Source organism: Salvia splendens, chromosome 13 (genome assembly GCF_004379255.2).
Source record: "Salvia splendens isolate huo1 chromosome 13, SspV2, whole genome shotgun sequence".
In the NCBI taxonomy this organism is placed as follows: Eukaryota; Viridiplantae; Streptophyta; class Magnoliopsida; order Lamiales; family Lamiaceae; genus Salvia; species Salvia splendens.
Window position 1 is genome coordinate 32,902,125 of NC_056044.1, and position 21,131 is coordinate 32,923,255.

At 36.2% G+C, this 21,131-nt stretch overlaps 4 protein-coding genes across 7 annotated transcripts; 3 read left to right on the top strand and 1 right to left on the bottom strand.

The window, feature by feature from the left end:
* The first annotated feature begins 1,566 nt into the window (after positions 1-1,566).
* LOC121761099 (ribonuclease H2 subunit A-like) lies at positions 1,567-3,941 on the top strand. Its single transcript, XM_042156693.1, has 8 exons — positions 1,567-1,707; positions 1,797-1,868; positions 2,567-2,690; positions 2,775-2,862; positions 3,008-3,145; positions 3,242-3,326; positions 3,417-3,537; positions 3,618-3,941. Exons 1-8 carry the CDS (start codon positions 1,605-1,607, stop codon positions 3,790-3,792), a joined length of 906 nt encoding a protein of 301 aa, XP_042012627.1. The 5' UTR covers positions 1,567-1,604; the 3' UTR covers positions 3,793-3,941.
* Positions 3,942-5,327: 1,386 nt separating this feature from the next.
* Positions 5,328-7,522, top strand: LOC121760923 (iron-sulfur assembly protein IscA-like 1, mitochondrial). The gene is made up of 4 exons (XM_042156514.1): positions 5,328-5,340; positions 5,481-5,747; positions 6,837-6,954; positions 7,138-7,522. The coding sequence occupies exons 1-4, from the start codon at positions 5,328-5,330 to the stop codon at positions 7,244-7,246; spliced, it is 507 nt and encodes a 168-aa protein (XP_042012448.1). The 3' UTR covers positions 7,247-7,522.
* A 331-nt stretch (positions 7,523-7,853) lies between these two features.
* On the top strand, positions 7,854-10,297 carry LOC121761415 (L-aminoadipate-semialdehyde dehydrogenase-phosphopantetheinyl transferase-like). Its single transcript, XM_042157064.1, has 5 exons — positions 7,854-8,068; positions 8,514-8,646; positions 8,834-9,078; positions 9,505-9,676; positions 9,817-10,297. The coding sequence occupies exons 1-5, from the start codon at positions 7,947-7,949 to the stop codon at positions 10,003-10,005; spliced, it is 861 nt and encodes a 286-aa protein (XP_042012998.1). The 5' UTR covers positions 7,854-7,946; the 3' UTR covers positions 10,006-10,297.
* Positions 10,298-10,346: 49 nt separating this feature from the next.
* Positions 10,347-18,281, bottom strand: LOC121761414. Of its 4 annotated transcripts, none has more exons than XM_042157060.1 (16): positions 18,176-18,281; positions 16,989-17,471; positions 16,550-16,790; positions 15,824-16,104; positions 15,302-15,463; positions 14,359-15,129; positions 14,180-14,262; positions 14,006-14,068; positions 13,814-13,902; positions 13,667-13,732; positions 12,830-13,477; positions 12,449-12,523; positions 12,219-12,289; positions 12,059-12,116; positions 11,326-11,545; positions 10,347-11,245 (listed from the first exon to the last, which is right to left on the bottom strand). In XM_042157060.1, exons 2-16 carry the CDS (start codon positions 17,396-17,398, stop codon positions 10,617-10,619), a joined length of 3,867 nt encoding a protein of 1,288 aa, XP_042012994.1. In that variant the 5' UTR covers positions 17,399-17,471; positions 18,176-18,281; the 3' UTR covers positions 10,347-10,616. The 4 variants fall into 4 exon arrangements, with proteins under 4 accessions (XP_042012994.1, XP_042012996.1, XP_042012993.1 ...); XM_042157062.1 differs by having other exon boundaries at positions 14,383-15,147; XM_042157059.1 differs by having other exon boundaries at positions 14,359-15,147.
* Positions 18,282-21,131: the final 2,850 nt, after the last annotated feature.

Genomic DNA, 21,131 nt, shown 5'->3' on the forward strand with positions numbered 1-21,131 from the left:
ATTATTAGATGAAATTCAATCACAATAGATAAGGGTATTTAAAGAATATAACATGTGGTCCTCTATTGATATAGATTTTTTTTTGCAATATTTATCATTGGCCAATAAATTATTTATGTACTATGATAGAACATGTTAAATTCTTGTGTGTTTGTTGTTAATTGATTTTTGTTCTTTGTTAGCTTATGAATTGCTATCTATTTTGGTATGATGTACTGAATTTGAGTTATGTAGATTAACGATATTCTTGAGTCTGCTCTCCAAATTCTGGCTTTGAATATTTTTATCATGATTGGAAAAATATGGTAAGTATGGTAAGATAGAACGAAATATACTAAAGTAAGTCATGTACATTTCATATTTACAAGTTACACAAATTATACAACAAAGTGAAAATGTGCATTACATATGTAGTGTTATTTTTAAAATTCAAGATTCAATATTACTTTTAGTGACAATGAATGGTGGAAATTTTCATAAGTTTTTGGATCATGTAATGATAACAAATGAATGTGTATATCCTTAAAGCTGCGTCGTTTCTTTATTACTCCCTTCGTTTTTCGTTAATAGATGCATTTTTTTTACGGAATTTAAGAATAGTGTGTTAAGTAGATAGTAAATAAAGTAAGAGAGATCAGAGAATAAAGTAAGAGAGATAGTTATTTTTTTACCAAAAATAGAAATAACTCAATTAACTTGGAACTTTCTAAAATAGTAAAATGACTCTATTAACATGGAATATGAAGAGTACTATAATTTAATCTATCTCGGATCCAGTATTTTTGATAAGGTACCACAAAGTAGTATATAAATTTGATGTATCAAGTTCGATAATTGCTGACAGAATTGAGACAACGAATGAAGTCTATGAGCTAGAATTTTATTTTCTTCATCTTTTTTCTGTTTTTGCCATTTTTTGAATTAGATACATTTGTTCTAATTCATATTGAATTTCATTTCCTTGATTATTATATAGTATTAATGCTACTAATTCTCGAGTTATGATAAAAAAAATGTAAATATACTTTTTCTCATCAAATGATACTTTTTATCAAATGATAATTCTAGCCCAAAATATGGTTGGATCTTTACAAATATGGCCCAAATAAAATGTGATTGGTCTTTACAAATATATGAATTTAAATGAAGCCCAAACCATTGGGCCCAATGAATTATTTTATATTGTGCCAAAAGTAAAGAATATAGTCCATGGTTACTATTTAAAATACTAGTAGTACTTAGTTTATTTATATGATAATATTAATAATAATAAACAAAAGTGCATTTATCTCTTTAAATAAAGTAAAATAAAAGAGAGATGTTATTTAGTGAAGATGTGGTTTGCCATTGTTTCAGTACAAATAAAAGGATTAACATTTTAGTAATTTATTAAAAAATTAATTAATTTAAATTTTTTATGACTATTAAAAAATCAATAATTCATTTATTTTTTGTATTAAAATTTATTAATTTACACACAAAATAAAATCAATAATTCATTTATTTTTTGTAGAAGTATCAAAATTTACTAGTAAAGTGTACTTTTCCAAATAAGAGCGCCAAAAACCTCTCTTTGTAGCAAGAAAAAAGGGGGAAGTAAAACGATGGCATCGGAGCCGCCGCCGTCGCCACCGCTGCCACTGCCGGAATGGGCGTCACAGCCCTGCATAATGGGAATTGATGAAGCTGGCCGTGGCCCTGTGTTAGGTACTCGCAATTTCTCGCTTCATTCACCGATTTCTCATTTCATTTGTTGATATCCGATTTAAATTGAAATCCGTTTCTCTGTTTTCTAGGTCCAATGGTGTATGGATGCTTGTATTGTGCGCTCTCCTATCAGAAAACCCTCTCCACCTTGAGTTTTGCAGGTTTTTGTCCACCAATTTCCCCCCCCTTATTTCTAACTTCTTAAGCATTTTTTTTTATTTCAATTTTTATGAATTTTCCTCTACTGAACATGAGATTTTAAGTTTCTTAGTTAAATGTTTGTTATTTAGGTCAATTTTGTAAGTTCATGAGTTAAGGAGGTTGAAAGATTGCTAATGCTGGGAGTAATTATATTTTGATTGGTTTAGTGTTTGATTTAGTTTATCTCTATGCGTGTGAATATCAGAACTCTCTGCTGCTGATATTGAAATCATAGCATTTTGATTAAAGTGAGTTTTTATTTTGTGACTTATTTATCCTACTAAAGGAATAAAATTAATCGAAACATTAGTTCGCAAGCGCAAGCTTAGTTGGTAAGCCACACGCCTAGTGAGCGTGATACGTATTTTGAAATGATCTCGATTTTACGCTTAAAATTATCATTTCAGCATTTGTTGTGAAAGTAATAGGTTTATGTTAGGCCGTTCTTGTATTATTGATTTGTTTTGGGCCGGCATCATATATTATCAACAAAAAAGAGGAAATGAAGAAGCCTAGTAGTAGCTTCTCCATGCTTTGTTGTTTCTCAAAATTTACAAGTATCTAAGGTAGCAAACTTTTGGGTTGCTGTTGTTGTGATTGCTTTCTAAAATGGCGAAATGTTTATCTCTGTCTGAGTTCTGCGCTCTTCTGAATGCAGACTCAAAAACGTTGAAAGAAGAGAAGAGGGAAGAGTTATTTGAGAGTTTGAAGGCTGATGAATCAATTGGATGGGCTGTTGATGTCATAGACCCAAGAGAGTTGTCAGACAAAATGTTACGAAAGTAATTATCACAACTATGTTATTTTCTCAACAAGTTTGTATTTGAAAGCCTCTAAAACATTGTTTTGGATCTAATTCTCTGCAGGAATAAGATAAATCTTAACGAAATTTCACATGAATCTGCAATGGAACTCATCAGGAAGGCGTTGAACCTTGGTGTTCTGTTAACTGAGGTACAAGTCTTAAAATAATTATTTGTTCAATACAAGATAAACTAGCCAAAATGGCTTTGAAATTGTAGACATAACCTGGCCTGAATCGAAAATCATGCAAATGTTATGAAGTTAAAACTTATTCACAATATTCTTGATGATCCAGGTTTATTTGGATACTGTTGGAGATACAGAAAAGTACAGAGTAAAGCTATCAGAAAGATTTCCCAATATCAAATTTGTGGTTGCTAAGAAAGCTGACAGCCTTTATCCTGTTGTGAGTGGTGCAAGTATTGTTGCAAAGGTAACTTAATTTCCCTTGAAGTCTGTCTTCCAGCATGAAGACGACCCTCTTTTCGTTGTGGGAACCTTCTAGCTACACTAACGCTACGCCTTTTAGGTAACGAGAGACAGAGCTTTGCGGGACTGGAGGCCAGATGAAACTGCAGACCTCAGTAGGAATTTCGGGTCTGGTTACCCTGGAGGTAGGTTCTTGTACATATTTTACAAAGTTCGTTGCTTATTCATTCCTTTCGCTTCATTATCTCATGAACATATCATGTATTTTCATATAGACCCACAGACCAAGGCCTGGCTGGAAGATCACAAGCACTCAGTCTTCGGGTTCCCATCATTGGTTCGCTTCAGTTGGGGAACCTGCACGTCATATTCCAAAGATTTTGTCGATGTGCTATGGTTAGTCTATGAGGAAACTTTTTTTTAATGAAAAACCATCTTTTTGATTCAAACTGATTCTGGTGCTGTGGTCATGGTAGGGAGTCTGATGCTGCTGATGGGGACGAAAGTGGAAAGTCTAGCAAACGGCAGAAGAAACTAACGAGCGCGGGTTTCACAACGGTAAAGAAAAGAAGCGAAGACACTGAATCGAGTGGGAAAGGTCGTTGCAAATTTTTTCAAGCTCGCAAACTCGAACTACTTAGCCAGTTTTAGAGGTATGCTTGTTAATTTTTATTTATGAACATTCGCATTGAGTAGCAATTACTCTTCTCTAGCAAATGCTGTAACATTTCTTTGTAACTCGGAATGAATTCATTTTATTCATATGTTCTGCGTTGAAATGAATGATATAGTTTGGTTAATTGTCTAAAATATTGTCAGCTTTGACTCAGGTTTGGTTCTTATGTGAGTACAACAGTATTTAAATTATTATGACATAATTAAATTCTAAATTACCCACAATTAAATTCAGATTTAGTTTATTTATTTATAGTGATGGAGAAAATGAACAAATAGCATTAATTTTTAAGTACCTTGTAGATTTAATGATGTTAATAGTAGTAATAAAATTTGAGATATTATAATCAAAGTGAACATATAAATTAAAAAATAATGCTAATCATCATCATCACCATTATATAAAAGCCCAGTCTTGGGCAAATTGGGCATTTTTAAAAATAAATTTGAATTAATGTGGTAGTTATAAATCTTTTGATTTTGATTATTTTTGGGTTATCGAATATTACAAAGCCTTGCGATTATTAAGACCTCATAAAAGTCACAAATCGTAAAAAAGTAAAAAAAATGGAAAAGGACCTCATACGTGATTAAGACAAAATGTGAATTACAATTTAGTAAGTTGTGAAAAACAAAACACTATAGGAATAATTGAAGAGAAGATTGACGAATAAAGAACTAACTATTGTGTATATATTATTTTCTAGAATAACTTTTAGATGTAAAAGTTTGAATCCATTAATTTTATCTCAATTTATTCATTGTAAGTATATTTAAATTTCAACTTGTGAAATTCATGAAAAATGTTACTGGTATTTATCAGGTTTACGTTGTTCTCTCCTGTTGGAAAAGTGAATTGTATTTTAATTAAAGATTGAGCTCTAGATATAATAATTAAATATTTTCACATGACTTAATATCTACGTAAGTTTCCACCCAATTCATGCAACATTAACATCCAATTTTTTTTATATTTTATTATTAAATATGTAGAAAAGATTGTTTTGAAGTTTATCTTTAAGAATATTACTTATTCAAACCTTAATATTTGATGAATAATTATAAAAATTTTAAAAATTTATTAGTTAGTTCATGTACTTGGGATGCGTTCAATTTGTGAGAAATAGCAAGATTAGACTCCAATTCATGTGTTATTCTGCTGTTCACCAACCTAGTTTTATTTCAAAGTAAATACCAACTGTATATTTCTTTCAAACATTTCATTGCAACATTAACCTCGTCGGCTCCCATACTAAATCCTAATATTTATTTGAAATTTTAGAATTTTTAACAATTGAACTGTTTTAAAAATTTTCAATCCTAATAATTAATTTTTATCCAATAAAAATAGTTGATGGTACGTTAAATATGAAATATTTGCATTAAAAGATTAAAATTAGGGCGACTTAATTAAAAAACTGTGAGGGTGAACATGTAACGTGTCACAATTCAACCACTGTTCAATTTAAGTGCTCCATCCGTCCCTTCAAAATAAGAGAGATAAAAAAAATATGTTAATAGAATGTAAGTCTCATCTCACTAAATAAAAGAAGATTTTTCTAAAACAGAAAGTTTTTATTTTTGAAAAATGAAAGAGAAATAGAGAGTATTCAATTAGATCCATGACCCAAATCCTGCCCCATTTTTGAACCCGGGTCACGCAGTAACACGACCGAATACCCGCCCCGATTTTAAACCCGGATCCAACATTGCAAGGGGCTGTTTGGCTGAAAAAATTTGGGATTGTCATTTTTTTTTTCACTCTGAAAAACGAAGGATCGGAGCTATGGTGCGAAAGCAAGTCCTCTCCTTAACGGAAGCGGCGGCTTCTAGAATTCGCCACCTCTTAGATCAGCGTGAGCGCTCTTTCCTCAAGCTCGGCGTCAAGGCTCGCGGCTGCAATGGTTTATCCTACACCCTTAATTACGCCGGTGAATTTTCCCCCTTTTCGTGGTTATTTTCAATTTTTTTGGTTTTTGTTCACTGTAGCTTAGGGTTTATGATTTCACGCCTTATCTTGACAATTAAGGATGATTTGGCGTTACAATCGAGTTAATTTAATATCATATGATACAGTTAGCAATTATATTGATGAATCTGTGTTGTGTAGATAGATTATATGCGAATGAACCTGCTTGTCATAGCTGCTGTTGTAGCTTGGAATGAATAACTATGTTCTTCTTTAATAGATATGACTTTGATTGCCATCTAGCATTGGACAAGGGGGAAAAGAGTCACATTTCTTAGTTAAATTCCTCTAATGGATTATACTGCTGCGTTGAATCAACGCATACTCGGGCAGCTTATTCGACGCAGCTTATTCGACAATTGGTTCCTTCTTCTCTTCTATCATTGATTGTGTATGTTCTTTCAGATGATGGAGTTTGACATGTTTGAGTTTTGCATGATTCCGAATGTGTGATCTTCACTTTATAGATTCGATGGTAGAAGGTCAGGAATGAACTTCTCTGATTTGCACGTATAGAGTTTGGCATAGATCAAATGGTGATAAGATTGGACATGCTCGCATTATAAGTTTTTTCACGCATGCCCTATCATTTTATGCGTGCAAGTGTCAAGAAGCTTGAAAAATTCTGGGATAAATTGAAATGTGCATATCACCTCCCTTTGTGTAATCCTAGAAGTAGAAATTCTTATAAAGATAGTATTTCGCTTCTTCCTGCTTGTATGTTGAACATTAATCACTCTAAATCATCCGAGTCATCACTCAGTAGCTCATTTACCTTTAGAATCTTTATCACGCACCATGTGGAAAAGGTAGGGCATGAACCACATACAGGAAAGATCAATCCACTTCTTCAATGTCTCTTGCGTTGTTATCTGTTGTGTTTCTGTTCACTTCATACTGTTCAAAATTTTGAAATTTTCTTGTTTTTCCGGCTTAAGAATTATGTCGTTTGAAGTTTGTTTCAAGGAAAATGCTTCAGCACTATTGTTTCACCTAATTTTATTTTCTTGTGCTCAAAATATATGGAGTCATTAACTCTTATTCATCACAGATGAAAAAGGGAAGTTTGATGAGTTGGTTGAGGACAAAGGTGTAAAGATATTGATCGACCCAAAAGCCCTGATGCACGTGATAGGAACTAAGATGGACTTTGTTGACGACAAACTGAGGTACAAGATACTTTCCACTTCTCGTTACAGATGAAATCCAATTCCAAAGCTTGCGTTTCCATTGAAGCTTACCTTGGAAGGGTCTTTTAGTCGCAGCCCATGATAATGTTTGAATATTTTCGACTTGTAACTTTAGGGTTATTTTCAACAATCATGTTTTCATGGCTGTTTACTTCTGCACAGATCTGAGTTTCTTTTCATAAACCCAAACTCAAAAGGGCAGTGTGGCTGTGGAGAGTCGTTTTTGACCGCGAGCAAATCAGATGCAGCGAAGAGCAGTGGTAGCTCATGAATGCCAGTCTTGTGACACTGTCATACTTGTTTTGGATCTGCAATTCTTTTACAGATGCATATATTAGAGGATGAATTTCCTACACAGGAGAAGCTTATTTGGGATATAAGATGGGTCTGATAAATTCCTGTGAATGACAAATTTGTTTTAGAAATATAGTGATAATGATTGTATCCGTTGTGGGTCAATGACTTACTCATGTATATTACTCAATATCAATAAGCTGCATCAAGATATTCACATGGAGAATAAATAAATCAATTTTGCAGATCTTCAGCATTTTTTTCCAATTCATAATATTATCAAGTCTTGGACCTTGATGTGTTTTACAATAATGTTTCCCTTTGAGATTTTTGTAAGATAACCTTTGAGATATTAAAATAAGGTTAATTACTATACTAAAATTTGATTTTAACATTGAATGGACCTATAATATTTTGGAATTTGAATATGCCTGAATTTTTTGGCCAATAACTCAATTCTTTGGAGCCAGATCAAGATTTTGAGGTAAGAAAATTCTCAATGATATCTTTTTAATGATACAAGAATTGAAATTTGGTAGAAAATTCGTACTTTCATATGACTCCAAAAACTATAATTATAAGCCTCATAGATTCCATTTCTTCCATATGGATATGTCAACCTCAACAAAATAAAACTTTAAAAGATGAAAGAGTGAATAATTCGGCAAAAGCAAGAAATGGGGCTTGAAAAAGGGGTGCAGAGATGGATTGTTGACATATCTATTTGGAATCCTTCACCCCATCATTTCAATCTTGCCGTATCTCTTCTTCCCCACCGCGAACACTCCTCCATCACCAGGTTCTTCATTTCTTTCTGTATTCATTTGGCAAATTATCATATTTATGTGTGTGGATTTAATGGAAACTTAAATTTGGTAGTGTTTTTAGATGCTATAATCTCGTGCTATAGTGAATTTGAGTGAGATTGAATTGATTAGTGCTTATAATTTAAAGGATCAAAGTGGGTTCTTGATTGAGCATAAAAAGTCCCCCTTTTTTAGGTTTGAATGTTGTTGTTAGAATCTTTGGTCTTATGTTATAGTGAATTTTGAGTGAGATTGAACTGATTAAGCATAAAAGTCCATTTTCTTTGGGTTTTGGAAATGTTTTCAGATTCTATGATCTTGTATCAGAGTGATTTTGAGTTGAGATTGAATTGATTAAGTACAAATAAGTCCCCTTTTTAGGTTTTGGAAAAGTTTTCAGTTTTTATGAAGTGATTTTGAGCTGACTGAATTCATTAGGTTTGTGAAATTCGAGGATCGAAAAAGGGCTCTCGTAAGCTGGCTGCTGCAGTATGCTCTGGTGCATCAAGTTTTGGGAATTCCATTTGACGACATCACTATCAAGCGAACTCCCGAGGGGAAGCCCTTTTTGGTACATACTTACATCTTGCATTTAGTACTTTTTCTCCATTGCATTTATGCTTCGAGCTTCGTTGAATTTGGAATGTTGGCCTCTACGTTGATGACATCCTACTTAAACGAGGTTGACCTACAATTTATGTAGGTGTTTCGTGAATAGATGAACTAACAGTCGTTGTTTTGTCCTGTGATGCGACTAGGTGTGTGACAACGTGGAGTCGGGGTTTCCAAATTTTAACTTTAATGTATCCCATCATGGTGACTATGTCGCGATAGCGTCTGAGCCTGTGTGCCTCGTGGGAGTGGATATCGTCACTCATTCCGTTCCGGTGAACGAATCAGCTGACAAGTTTGTACAGAGTTTCTCATCGTACTTCTCGGATCTGGAATGGCGTAGTATCTGCAATGCCAGCTCTTCCGATGAGATGCTGAGTGTTTTTTACAGGTGCGTCAGTTAGCCTTGTTAACCTATTATTATCGTGGTTCGTTGCTGATGTTGTGTTGTATCTATAGTAGTGAATATTAGTGAACGATAAAGCTACTTAGTCGACTGTTAATCATAACTTTTGGCTGACTTCCGTTCAATGCCATAACCTTTAAAACCTGCGAATTAAACCATAAGTGTACTATAATTCGCAATTCTCCCACTGAACTGCGGTTTGGAAGTTGCGAACCTCAGCCGTTAATTGAAGCTGCAAAACCTAACTAAAGCCCTAAAATTCAGATGTCAATTATGCAAAAAAAAAGAAAAGCCATCAAGTTGATTAAAATGATGAAAACGACGCTTTTTGAGTCTAACTATAAAATTTAGACGTCAATGATGCGTCTGGCTTTGTTTTGAGGTGTCGTTGTGCCAATTGTGTTTGTGCAGATATTGGTGCTTGAAGGAAGCTTTCGTGAAGGCTATCGGTAGTGGCGTCGGCCACAAATTGGATGATGTGGAGTTTCATCACACAAGTTGGGAGAATATATTTGTCAAAGTTTGTGGGAAAGAATTGAAAGACTGGAGATTTTGGCTTCTTGATCTCAGCAACAACCATTCAGTAAGTCTTCATCTACTGTTAATTCCTCTGCTTTGACACAAGTGTAGGTGGAAAATATGTTAAAAATTATGCAATTTTGTGGATTATTTACTTTTGCAGTGTATAGTTTACTAAAAGAAGATAAATTGATTTATTCTTAGGTAGCCATTGCAAGGGGTCACCCAAGAGGTGCCATCTCTAGTTACATGAAAACTCTAAACCAGATTGATTTCAAAGATGAGTATAAAACATGCCTCAATCTTCCAAATCCAAGTTTTACTTTTCTAACAGTAGACGATCTCGTCCGATCATGGGGCGATGACGTGTCGAGAAAACTTGATGTCTTATGACAAGAAAGAGATAGATCAAGTCAGTCAACGGCGGATTCAAGATTTTCGGTTTGAGGTGCGACAAATGATTACATGCATCTAGACACTTAAATCCGAGCTTTTTTAATGTTGGTGGGACATAGTTAGATATAAATTTTTTTTTATGTTAATGTTGGTGGTATAAAAAATTTAGTAACTACTCCCTTCGTCTTCTAGAAGATGGCCCCTTTTTATTTCGACATGAAAATTTTTGCAATATTATTTGTATGTTATGTAAAGAGAATAAATTAAAAGTAATAGTATTTTAATTTTAGAAAACGAGTCCTCTATATTGAAACAAATAAAAAAGAAAGTAGATCATCTGCAAAAGTTTATATTATAATACTAAAAGAAAAACATTGGATATATTGGAAACTTCATGCTCACTAAGGAAAGTGTTTGCAACAAGTGTTTCCTAGAAAAATTTCCCAATAATGAAAAAAAGAAAAAGAAAAAAATCACATAATTACAACTGCCATTTGGCAAAGCTCACATATTATGGAGGCAGTACAACCCTACAACCCCACCAAAAAAAAGAAGATCTCTTTAACTAGTTAAAATATCCACAAGCTGTACAAGAATATGTAGTGATGTCAAAACATATTCAATTCTGCAAGGTCATCCATAGGTATGTCAAGTCCAACAATGGAGTCATTGTCTTCTTGTAATCCATCATCCATGTCAAAATTCAACCAACTATTCAGATCCTGCGGTTCACCGATCTCAGGATCCACACCCAATCCCCCGACGATGTCGTTCATTGGCAAGTCAGCGAATTCCATGGATTCTTTCACTTCATTTGAAGAAACTGGAGGAGCATTACCAGAAGACATGAATCTGACATCCTTTCTCCTGTTGCCATTCGGAGATTCGAGAGCACTGGGATTCGTGGCGTCTGGGAATTTGTAGATGAAGCTGTTGGCTGAAGTAGAGAGCTGAGCCGTCTTCTGCTTGGGCTTTGATTTTGCTTTGCGCTCGCCCTTTGAGCCGCTGCCCATGGATGACCGTCCGGCCTTGGCGACAGTGTTTCTGTCTCTTTCACTTCTCTTTCCCTTTGCACCATCGGCTATTCCTAGAGCCGATGAGGCTCTAAATACAGCACCGCCAACATCATCAAGCAGTAGCTCCCTTCTCTTTGCTCTATTTGATATCGGCCCATTTTTAGCAAAAGAGTGATCAGATTGATGAACTGCAGTATTGAAAGCATCTGCCGACGTTCCATCTGCATCAACATACGAGAGAGGAAACATGTAAGCCAAGTGCTATTGAAATTGACACAAGTGCATGTTTTCGAGGTTTTACCATTAGCAACTGCCAGACTGCCACCATTGAGCAGCTCTGCTTCATTAAACCGAGGCGGTGTTGCAAATATGACATCCCGGAGTGCAGGATCGGAAAAGCAACTTGCCCCTGAATCTTGAAATTTTTGACACCTGGCAAGCGTCCTCCTTGCAAAAGCCAAAGCAACTTGTTTTGATACCTTAGGTATCCCATGTTTTGTAGCAAAGCTTCCTCTAGTTGCCTGTCAATTGTTCCAACATATAATCTCATGTTAGAAATCTGAAGGTAGGTATGAACATGGATGAGCTTTATTGATGCACACAGCACTTTGAAAGCAATCAAACAGCAAAGTGAACACATTCCCTTGCAGAATCATTTAGCCCGTTGGTCCGTGCTAAAAGTAGTATGTGGAGTATTTCAAACAACTTTGAGTATTACGCTCTCTCTATAACTAAGTGCTCTTAAAACCAGACTTCATAGCTACTGATAACCATTCTCTTCTTGAGATCAAAGTTTCGTAAAGAAAATAACCAAATGCTGATTCTATTTTGACTATTGCTGGCACACACATTGCTGCATCTTCGACATAAATATAATCTTCCAAAATTTCAATAGTAACGATTGGCAGGTCTTTTCTTATCACAAATTCAATAATTAAAAGGTAATAAAGGAACGTACGATGTTGCATTAAGCTTTCTTGTACAACTATTGAGTGCAGATGTATACAAGAATGATATGAGCGATTAATACTAACCAAAAGTTTCTTATATGCCAACTCAACAAGTTTGTCCATTGCAACCTGCTCAGGGTCCCTGAGGAGACAACAAATTTGTAATATCATAACATAATTCATACAGTTCTAGCTAGTTGCTAATACGGTCACTTTTAAGCTCCAGACGAGAAATTATCTTTACCTTCTTCCAATATCCTTGCCTTCTTCAATGGCCTTGCTTATTTTATCCAAGTAAGACTTCTTCTGCCCAATCTGAAAATTCAAGCATATGACATATCAAGTAAAGTGATTGGAGTGCTCGATATTGCAGAAAACATGAAGATTTTAAGAAACAAACGCAAAATTTGTATAGAGAAAAATGATGGCTGGGACTGGGAAAAGTGTTGAGTTCAACCAAGTATGAAATATTACCTGTTCATGAAGTCCCTTCTCTAACTGAACAATTTCCTCATTAATCACTTCATCATCTTTATCACCCAACGCAGGCTGCATAAGGCATTACAGAAAGGATGAGAATTGTAACTTGCAGGAAAAGGTTATTGAGGATTGCGAGGACCTAGACGTTACATAAAAAGGACACACAGATTAGACTAGACAGCATATTTATTATACTTTTAAATGAGAGTTCTACATATAATAACATGCACAAATAGATATACGTTGCAGCTCTTCAGAAATCTGGAACTCATCCAGCGCAATAATTTACTAAGCTCTACACAAGCAGTGGTATGAACTTATGACCAACATTAAATATGCTAAATAACGCTCTACACTCAATAACGGAAACCTTACCGCAGCTTCCACGAATAGGCCTATACTCTGCAGTTCTAGCACTAGCTTCTCTTCAAAAGACATCTGTTCATAATGGTGATGGAAAGAAGCAACACCACAACTTTTTGTCTGCGGACCTTCAGGAACATAATCACACCTTGAAAGTCTGACCAAAACTTCAACCTCAGAGTGCACATATCCACTGTCTCTTTGATGCAGGTCACCATTAGATAGGTGGTCTCCGGAACCATGGCCCATAGTGAAGTCTGTGTTTCCATTACAAGAAAAATATATGTGATTGCCATTTTTTGGAGTTTGAACACCAAACAATGGCTCACAAAGGTCCCGTTGATTGATATGTTTGCTATCAGCACCGATAAGGAGACATGGATCAGTTACTGAAATAATTGGCATCCCAAATCCAGTTTCTTCAGATTCTTCAATTTCATCTTCTTCAATCAGAGCTGATAGTACCCTTTGATAAAGTGGAGTAACTATTTCATAAGGTTTTTCTTTGTCAGAGCAATCAAATACAGATGAATCCTGTGATTGTTCAACTGATGGTCTCCTATCTGAAGAAGTCTTCAAACTGGTGCCATTGTTCATGAGTCTATATCTTCCAAAAGAGATAGATTCAGGAGCTGCAATTTGTTCATGTCCAGATTCATCCTGATACAAGTTGAAATGCTTTGCACATTAGATGATATTTAATCAGAACTATATTGGAATATAAATATTAAAAGAATGGCACACAAACATTCCAATGTATTTCAAAGACAATTAATAGCAGAAAAGATGCTGAATGAATGCATTCACGAGAAAGGGATGAAGAAGGTCACTTTTACAAACAATTATCACCTGTACATGATTCCCATGGCTAGAGTTCTGATGAGAATCTGTATAAGATTCTTCAGCCAATTTGAGCTGATTCAAATATTAGAGCAAATAAATCAGAAATTAATTGGCTACGATATGTACAATCTACCAAAATATTGACTAAATTACCTGATCAGATAGGTATGACTTTTCATCAGGGCCAATAGAACAAAACAAGGACTCAACTGTTTTCCAAAATGCACTAGAGCATGCATTAACTGCAGCAAGTAAAAATAGTAATCAAGGATAGTCGTATTAATTCAGAAGTCGGGAAAGTCAAAAAGTAACTATGAGAAATATGTTATTGTAACAAATACATACCGCTAGAATTCCAAGCAAGTTTAGCAGCTGCTAGAAGTTCTTCATGGTCATCCTCTGATTCCCCTGAAAATTACAATACATTAGCATAGAGTTTTGTACTATTACATATAATTACTCATTCACATCAGCAGAATGCGAGCAAACGGAAAGGAAAAATGCATTTTGTCAAGTTACCACTACAATCAGGGGAACCCCCATGGCCAAGACGAGAGACACCTTTGCGATCTGACTGCTTCTTCAAAGGGCGACCTGACTTGCTGCAACAGTACATCAGAAGGCCTTAAGAATAGAGAAAAGTAACAAAAGACAGAGCACAACTAAAGGATATTAACCATCCAGGAAAATAGACAGACCTTCCATTCTTGTCAGAACCAGACCTTGCATTTCGCAGAGGTTTGCTCGGTGGCACAATATCTAACTTCTCTCTCGTAGAGGAAATGCTACCCCTAGAAAATGGTGAGATCCTTCCACTACGCCCTTGTCTCCTCACACCATCACCAATTTCTTCTTTTGCCATGATTTTATTCTTTTTCATAGGTATTGTAGAAGGCCCAATGTTTGGACCTGCACTTCCATCCTTTTCATCATCTGCATTACCTATGCCCTTCTCTTTCGTTCTAAATTGGCCAGCACCCGATTCTTCACTTTCAGACAATCTTGCAGGAGATGAAGCATTTTCAGCCTTTACTTTAGAGTTCTGGTTCCCACTGCCTGAACTCTTGGTGGGAAAAGAAGCACTAGTGGTACCGGTGCTCAACCGGGGACTGAAATCTGAAGGTGAGCCTCCTTCAGCTTGCATCTGGACATCATCAAGGTTTGGGACTGGAATAAGATTTGTCCTTCTCGTTCGAGAACTCTTCTGTGGTCTCTGACCACCCCATTGAGTTATAGGGGGAGATGATGACCCTGCAGGCATAGGACGCTTCCGATTGTTAGCTCCACTAATTGTTGGAGTTCTGTTAAGAGCCTGGGGCTGTTCCCAGCTCTCTAGAGTTCCAGACACACGAGGGGTGGTAGAAGTTGAATTAGCTGCAACCATAGAGCCATTTCGTGGCGTCCTGGATGCCTTCCCTTTTAGTATAGGGCTAGGACAAATGGAATGATTTTCCTCACGATTGTTTATCCTAGAAGAAAACCCAGCACTGTTACCATCAAAGGAATATCCAGTTTAAGATTACAAAAAAGGGGAAAGGAAAGGCGCTGCAGCAGAACAGTGAGGTTTAGGGTGTTATGTAGATAAGTCAGCAGAAAACATGTACGCGAATGACTTATGGATTCAAATGATAAGATACACACCTAACATTTAATTTTCCTAGAGTCCGCTCCTTGATTGGTCCAACAGTGCCATCCCTTGAGAGCATTGATTTCTCTTGTTCATTCTTAAAGGTAGCACGGGCACTAGAACCAGCAGGCTGTGACGTCGAATCTAATTTGTTGGTGCCACCAGAAGCTCCTGACCTAAGGAAAATGTTTCCAAAAGTACAAGTGCAATTATATTAAATTTTAAATTATTGATATAAACATAGAGATTATTGCGCCAATGGCTCAATGGATAAGGATGGTAAATGCAGATCATAAGAAAACCAATTTGGAAAAAAACAGCAATAGTAACAACAGAGCTCCAAAGATGATGGTACTCCAAAGTTGCATCTATAAGGATAGGGAATTCCATAAAATCAATTTCCAAAACATGCATGGGATAAGCATCACTTAATAAAAGCAAAATCCAGAAAACATCGAATCAAAAGCAAATAGAGATTGACAAGCAGCACAGCTGCAAGTAACACAGAGATTTTGGCTCATATAATGGAATCCAACCTAAAACTTTGCGTGGAATCACTGGACTGCAGGCTAGATTCGCTATTGAGCTTAGGATGCATGGTCCTCTTCAGCTCCCCATCATTGTCAACGGATCTCGGAAAAGCTGTACCAAATGTGCGTTTCCTTTTCATTTTCTTATCCCAACTTTCTCCACCAGCAGGTAACCTCCTTATCTTTTCCTCGCCCATTTCAGAATCCCCATTGCGGTCCTTAAGCAGATCTCTTTCTTTTGTCACTGTCAAAGGCTGACGTAGTACTCCATTATTTCTGCATTCAGCCTGAGAATGGGAAAGTGTAGCAAACTGTTTTAACCAATAAGATGAAGAGGAATAGCTAAGATAAATAAATAAATAAATAACAATAAAATTGGTGAATACTGAAAGAGGACAGATACAAAGCAAAAGAGTACCACCAGAATAATGTAGATAATTCAAATAAAAGTGGCTGTCAAAATTTCAGCTAAATCATAATCACGCGTATCACGTCATTATGCAGAATTATCCTGTCTATATTCAATATAGACGTGAGTACATGTTGCGTTGCTATTAAAGGCAATTAAAAGGCATTTATTACTTGAGCTTGGTCTTGCTAAACCCATATTAAGCACCAAATACTCATAAAAAATGTCAAGATTAAGAAACAAAATCGCAGCATTACTGATACAAAATGATGTAATGAATGAGCAAATGCAGAATACAAGTAAATAATTAATGCAGTTAATACCCTGGTTTCTGCCACTGATGTCCGTAAGCGCTTATTCAATCCACCATTCTTAGGCCGATCATCAAATTTCTGACTTCCAAACTCCACCGTGCTCCGATGCATCAGTGATCCGATCTTCAAGGTTGAACCACTAGACCGTTCATGCATCGGAATCTCATTCCGTTGTTGCTGCTTCTTAGACGACATGGTTTCAAATTTGTTCAACTTATTTAAATTTTCCTCCAATTTTTTTGCTCTAGAACTGCCAGAAACATAATAAATTTTAGAATATAAGAGATACATAGAATGATGTAAAACATCAGACAAATGCATTAACAGAACAGTTTCATCAAGCCAAAACAAGACACAAAGATGCACAAAACTGAATTTTTATCCAAAGATCCATTCAACCAGATGATTCCAGGGAGAACAACCACATCTGGAGTAACTGTAAGTTTACCTGGCTTTAAGACGGGAATCAGCAACGCTTGCTCTCAATCGCTTCAACTCTTCAAGGGCAGTGGGAGATGGATTCTTTATATGAGCACTACCAAAAGAGTTATCTTCTGAACTACTGCCAACAAATCCGAGAACCCTCCTTACATCATTAAATTGTGCAGGTTTTTGATCAATAACAAATGGATCCAACGTCAGACATTGAGATAATGTACTTGCATCTCCTGAAGATGTTGCACTCCCTCTAGAATTCGCCTTCCCAGAAGAAAAGTTTCTTCCCTCGATTCCATCTCTGAAACTTGTCGACCTATCCAAAGAGGAGGCAGAATAACCCCTTTGCCCATTTTGGAAGTTACCAGCAAAACCAGAGTCCGGGCTGGCCGAGGTCAATTCAAATCTTGCATTCCCAGCCATTACTAGGGTCAAATTCTCATGTCTTTGGATCCATTTCCCCCAAGATATTAGTATCTTCTATACGACTCAAAAACTATCAAACCAAGAAAAGAAAAGGAAAGTCATTGACAGCATCAGCAAACACCGATCAACAAAACAAAAGCAAGTACACATTGATTGACTAATGCAATCCACCGGCCACAGTGAAGAAACTCAGAGAGAAGTTCTACAACTTAAATAAAAACAATTTCGTAAAGACATTCAACAAGTATACAGTCTTCTAAAACTTCATAAAAATACGAGTGCACTTAGTTAAATGGTTGCACAAAACAGAAACCCAACAGTTGGCAACAGAAAAATGCAATCTTCATATTAACAGAATGCTAAGAACTTCATAAAAACAGAAGCATATAAAGTTAACTAATTACACAAAACAGAATCCAACAGTTAGCTACAAAACAATGCAAAATGCAATCTTCTTCTTCATTAATAAGCAAACAAAAGCATAAATTCAATACTGGATAGCCCAATTAAAGAACACTAGTCACTAACACCCACGAACTCAAAGAACATAAATGATCAAAATTAGCATAAAAATATCACACAAATTAGTGAATTAACACATAAACCACTAATCAAAACACTTCAAGCTCCCATTCCCATGGTCAAAAAGCATAATTGAGCTAAGTGAGAAATTAGGGTTTATTCGCAATTCACCGATTCCTCAAAATTAACTGAAATTACAAAGCTTGTAGAACAATTGAAGCAGAGAGGTAGGAGCTGATCGAAGAATCTAACCTGCATTCATCAACTTAGAGGGATCGAAGAGAGAGAAACAGTGAAAAACGAAGCAGAGAGAGAAGGCTGAAGAAGCTCGAAGAGACAGTCAACTACGACAGTAATGACACTCTTTTCTTTGTTTCTTTTTTTTTGGTTTTTATATTTTTGTAATTTGGAGCTGAGTTGCGGGCCCCACTTTCTCAATTAGGTTCGGATAACTGATTGGATAACTGAGTTAACAAATTCAATAGCTTGCACTCAAATTCATTTTACTAAGTTCAAGTACTCCACATATTATAGTTATGGATATTGAGGGATAATTATATTATTATATTATTCATACAAAATGTTATTTTCTTTGTCCCCATTAATTGACACCATTTTAGTTGACACAAGTTTTAGGAAATATAGTAGAAATTGAATAAAAAAATTAATAAAAATATAAATCATACTTTTATATATTAATTTTATAATAAAATATCAATAAAATGAGTTCGTGGAGTGTTTCGTCCCTTACTAAAAATAGTAAAAAGTGATGGTGTCAATTAATTGGAGATATACGAAAAAGAAAATTAGTGTTGGGTGACGACAGGAGTACTACTATATTACTATTTCATAATAATTGTTTGACACAATTTTTTTAAGTTTTTATAAATAGCATCAAAGATTTCAATTGCGTTTCAATAGTATATTTCATATTGTTAGTTTTTATTTATTTATTAGTATTATTTTATATTGATCTAAAAAGTTTAATTATTATTTTATGTTTTTGAGCGTTGCAATAGTTATTGACAGAGGTAAATTATGGACGGAGAAACCCCTAGTCCAACGATAATTATTTAATTATTTTCCAATTTAATTAATCTCAGTTATTTCGTCACTATTACACTATCAATTTATCAAGCATCTGGAGTGCATAGTTTACACTGCCCTTTGCTCCACATTAGCACTTCCAATTACTCCTAACAACTCTTAAATCGTGGATCTCATGTATGGGGATTGTTCTTCTGTTTGCTTTTCTCTTTCAGTCTTTTCATCAAACAAATGGAGTTCGTCTTGCTGAAGTAACGGAGTTCTTTTTAGCCTTTCCTCGAATACTTGAGGTGTAAACTGTTCAATTGAGTTATTTCATCGAGCACATTGTGCTTTGCTATACTGCTTGATCGACTTGGAATCCCAGCCTTGCCTCAGACATTTGTTAAGAGTCACAACATCGACCGCTGCTGGTTGGAGGCAGCGATGGTGTTGTGAAACCGAGAGATGAGGGGAGAGATAGGAGACGGAGAGGAGAGAAATCAGCGAGCAGCAGCAGCAACTAGGCGACGATAATTCTCAGCAGCGGAGGCGGAGAACGAGGCTGCTGGAGAGGACGGAGACTGCCTGAACAGCGAGGAGCAGGGGCTGACCGCGACTTCGATGCGGTGGCGCGACGGGCCGAACAGCGGTGGCCGCGAACTGAGGCTGGCCATGGCGGCGGCTATCGGCTCGATGGAGGGACGGCGGCGACGGCACTGCGGCGTCGACGAGAGGGGAGAAAGAGAGAGAATGGCTAGTTTTTTCTAATTTGGGGATTTCAATTTTGGAAATAAATGATATGGCCGATGGATGTTAGGGAGTATAGCTTTTGGGCTGCTTGTTGGGCCAAGGATTTAATTTAAATGTTGGGCCTTAGTTAATTTTGATGGTTGATCCAACAATGGAAATAAATAGAAAGAGGAGAAGAAATGGACTAGATCTAAATGGACCGATGGAAATGGAGGAGTTTCGCTTAGAAGTCAAACAAGTGTTTTGGTAGATTAAAGTGGGAAAGTGTGAAGATAATGATTGATGTCTCGGGCGGCCTAGAAAATAAATAAAAGAGAAGAGAAGCATGGAGTCAAAGAAGATTCTCTACGTACAAAATTGAAGTCGAAGTATGGAATTCAAATTCAGAAAATTAAACGAATGAGGTGGGCTTTCGATCTAAAGTATTTTCAAGAGCTTTCGATTTAATATATTGGTTTGAGCATCATTTTATGTGACGAAACGCATGTGATTGCGATTATTATTAATTTAACTTCCATGATTATCTGATTTATGTGCTTAAAGTGAAAGTGATTGTCATGTATTGCGCTGTATAGCTTTTTGAGTGGTTGTGAATTGCTCGACTTGTTGATGTGATGTGAGATGATGCTCGACCTTTGCAGAAAAATGATTTATGTTTCAAATATGTCTTATAAGAAAAAGGGAGTTTGCAAATGGTATGTCATGCCATGTTTTTATTTTGAGAAATGCCTATCTGTTTGTTTAGCAAGGGAGTTGTCCCTACTAGACCTATTGAAATCGAATTCAGGTCTGACTAGGGAATGAGTCCCTACTCAGGCTAGTGTACACCAATGGGGATCGAAGTCGTCTTTTGGGTCGGCCGGTCCAGTGATTGAGTTTGCGGCCACATTCTCGTTTCACATTATGTTGTTGATGTTGATGAGATTGATGTTGATGTTGATGATTGCTTAGTGGGGAGTGAGTCCCTACTATGAGTTTAATCGAATTCGGGTCCTAGCAAGGGTGCGTCCCTACTCGGACTAGTGTACACGATGAGGACCGTGAGTCATCGAACGGGTTGGCTGGTTTTCGTGCTCGTGGAAAGTGGCCCCCTTATACGGCACCCTAAAGAACATATATGACAGTTTTTTAAATAAATCAAGGAGAAATGGTTGTGTTTTGAAATGATGAGGAAAAAGGATTTGAGGATGAGTTGAAAGTTTGTGTTTGAGATATTTTTAGTGTCACGGGCCTTTTCAAGTTAAAACCCCTAGGTCATTCAATGGTGGCATGATATAACTGTTTTTATAAAATTATTTTGGCATTTGTTCACTGAGTACATCAAGTACTCAGCCCTGCATGTGTTTTCCTTATGTGCAGGTTGAGCGGTGACGAGCGCGGTGGGTGTTGAGCATAAAAGTGAAGAATGTCTATCAAATGTCTAGAATAT

What these genes read in the sequence shown, in the direction of transcription:
- LOC121761415 (XM_042157064.1), top strand. Translation starts at nt 7,947, where the DNA reads ATGGGGCTTGAAAAAGGGGTGCAGAGATGGATTGTTGACATATCTATT. An exon ending in GAACACTCCTCCATCACCAG is followed by an intron (nt 8,069 to 8,513) that starts GTTCTTCATTTC and finishes TGAATTCATTAG; the next exon opens with GTTTGTGAAATTCGAGGATC. An exon ending in CCGAGGGGAAGCCCTTTTTG is followed by an intron (nt 8,647 to 8,833) that starts GTACATACTTAC and finishes TGATGCGACTAG; the next exon opens with GTGTGTGACAACGTGGAGTC.
- LOC121760923 (XM_042156514.1), top strand. An exon ending in CTACACCCTTAATTACGCCG is followed by an intron (nt 5,748 to 6,836) that starts GTGAATTTTCCC and finishes TATTCATCACAG; the next exon opens with ATGAAAAAGGGAAGTTTGAT. An exon ending in TTTGTTGACGACAAACTGAG is followed by an intron (nt 6,955 to 7,137) that starts GTACAAGATACT and finishes ACTTCTGCACAG; the next exon opens with ATCTGAGTTTCTTTTCATAA.
- LOC121761414 (XM_042157059.1), bottom strand. Translation starts at nt 17,398, where the DNA reads ATGGCTGGGAATGCAAGATTTGAATTGACCTCGGCCAGCCCGGACTCT. An exon ending in CTAGGAAAATTAAATGTTAG is followed by an intron (nt 15,148 to 15,301) that starts GTGTGTATCTTA and finishes TGATGGTAACAG; the next exon opens with TGCTGGGTTTTCTTCTAGGA. An exon ending in GCCTATTCGTGGAAGCTGCG is followed by an intron (nt 12,524 to 12,829) that starts GTAAGGTTTCCG and finishes TGCCTTATGCAG; the next exon opens with CCTGCGTTGGGTGATAAAGA.
- LOC121761099 (XM_042156693.1), top strand. Translation starts at nt 1,605, where the DNA reads ATGGCATCGGAGCCGCCGCCGTCGCCACCGCTGCCACTGCCGGAATGG. An exon ending in TCAGACAAAATGTTACGAAA is followed by an intron (nt 2,691 to 2,774) that starts GTAATTATCACA and finishes AATTCTCTGCAG; the next exon opens with GAATAAGATAAATCTTAACG. An exon ending in CGGGTCTGGTTACCCTGGAG is followed by an intron (nt 3,327 to 3,416) that starts GTAGGTTCTTGT and finishes ATTTTCATATAG; the next exon opens with ACCCACAGACCAAGGCCTGG.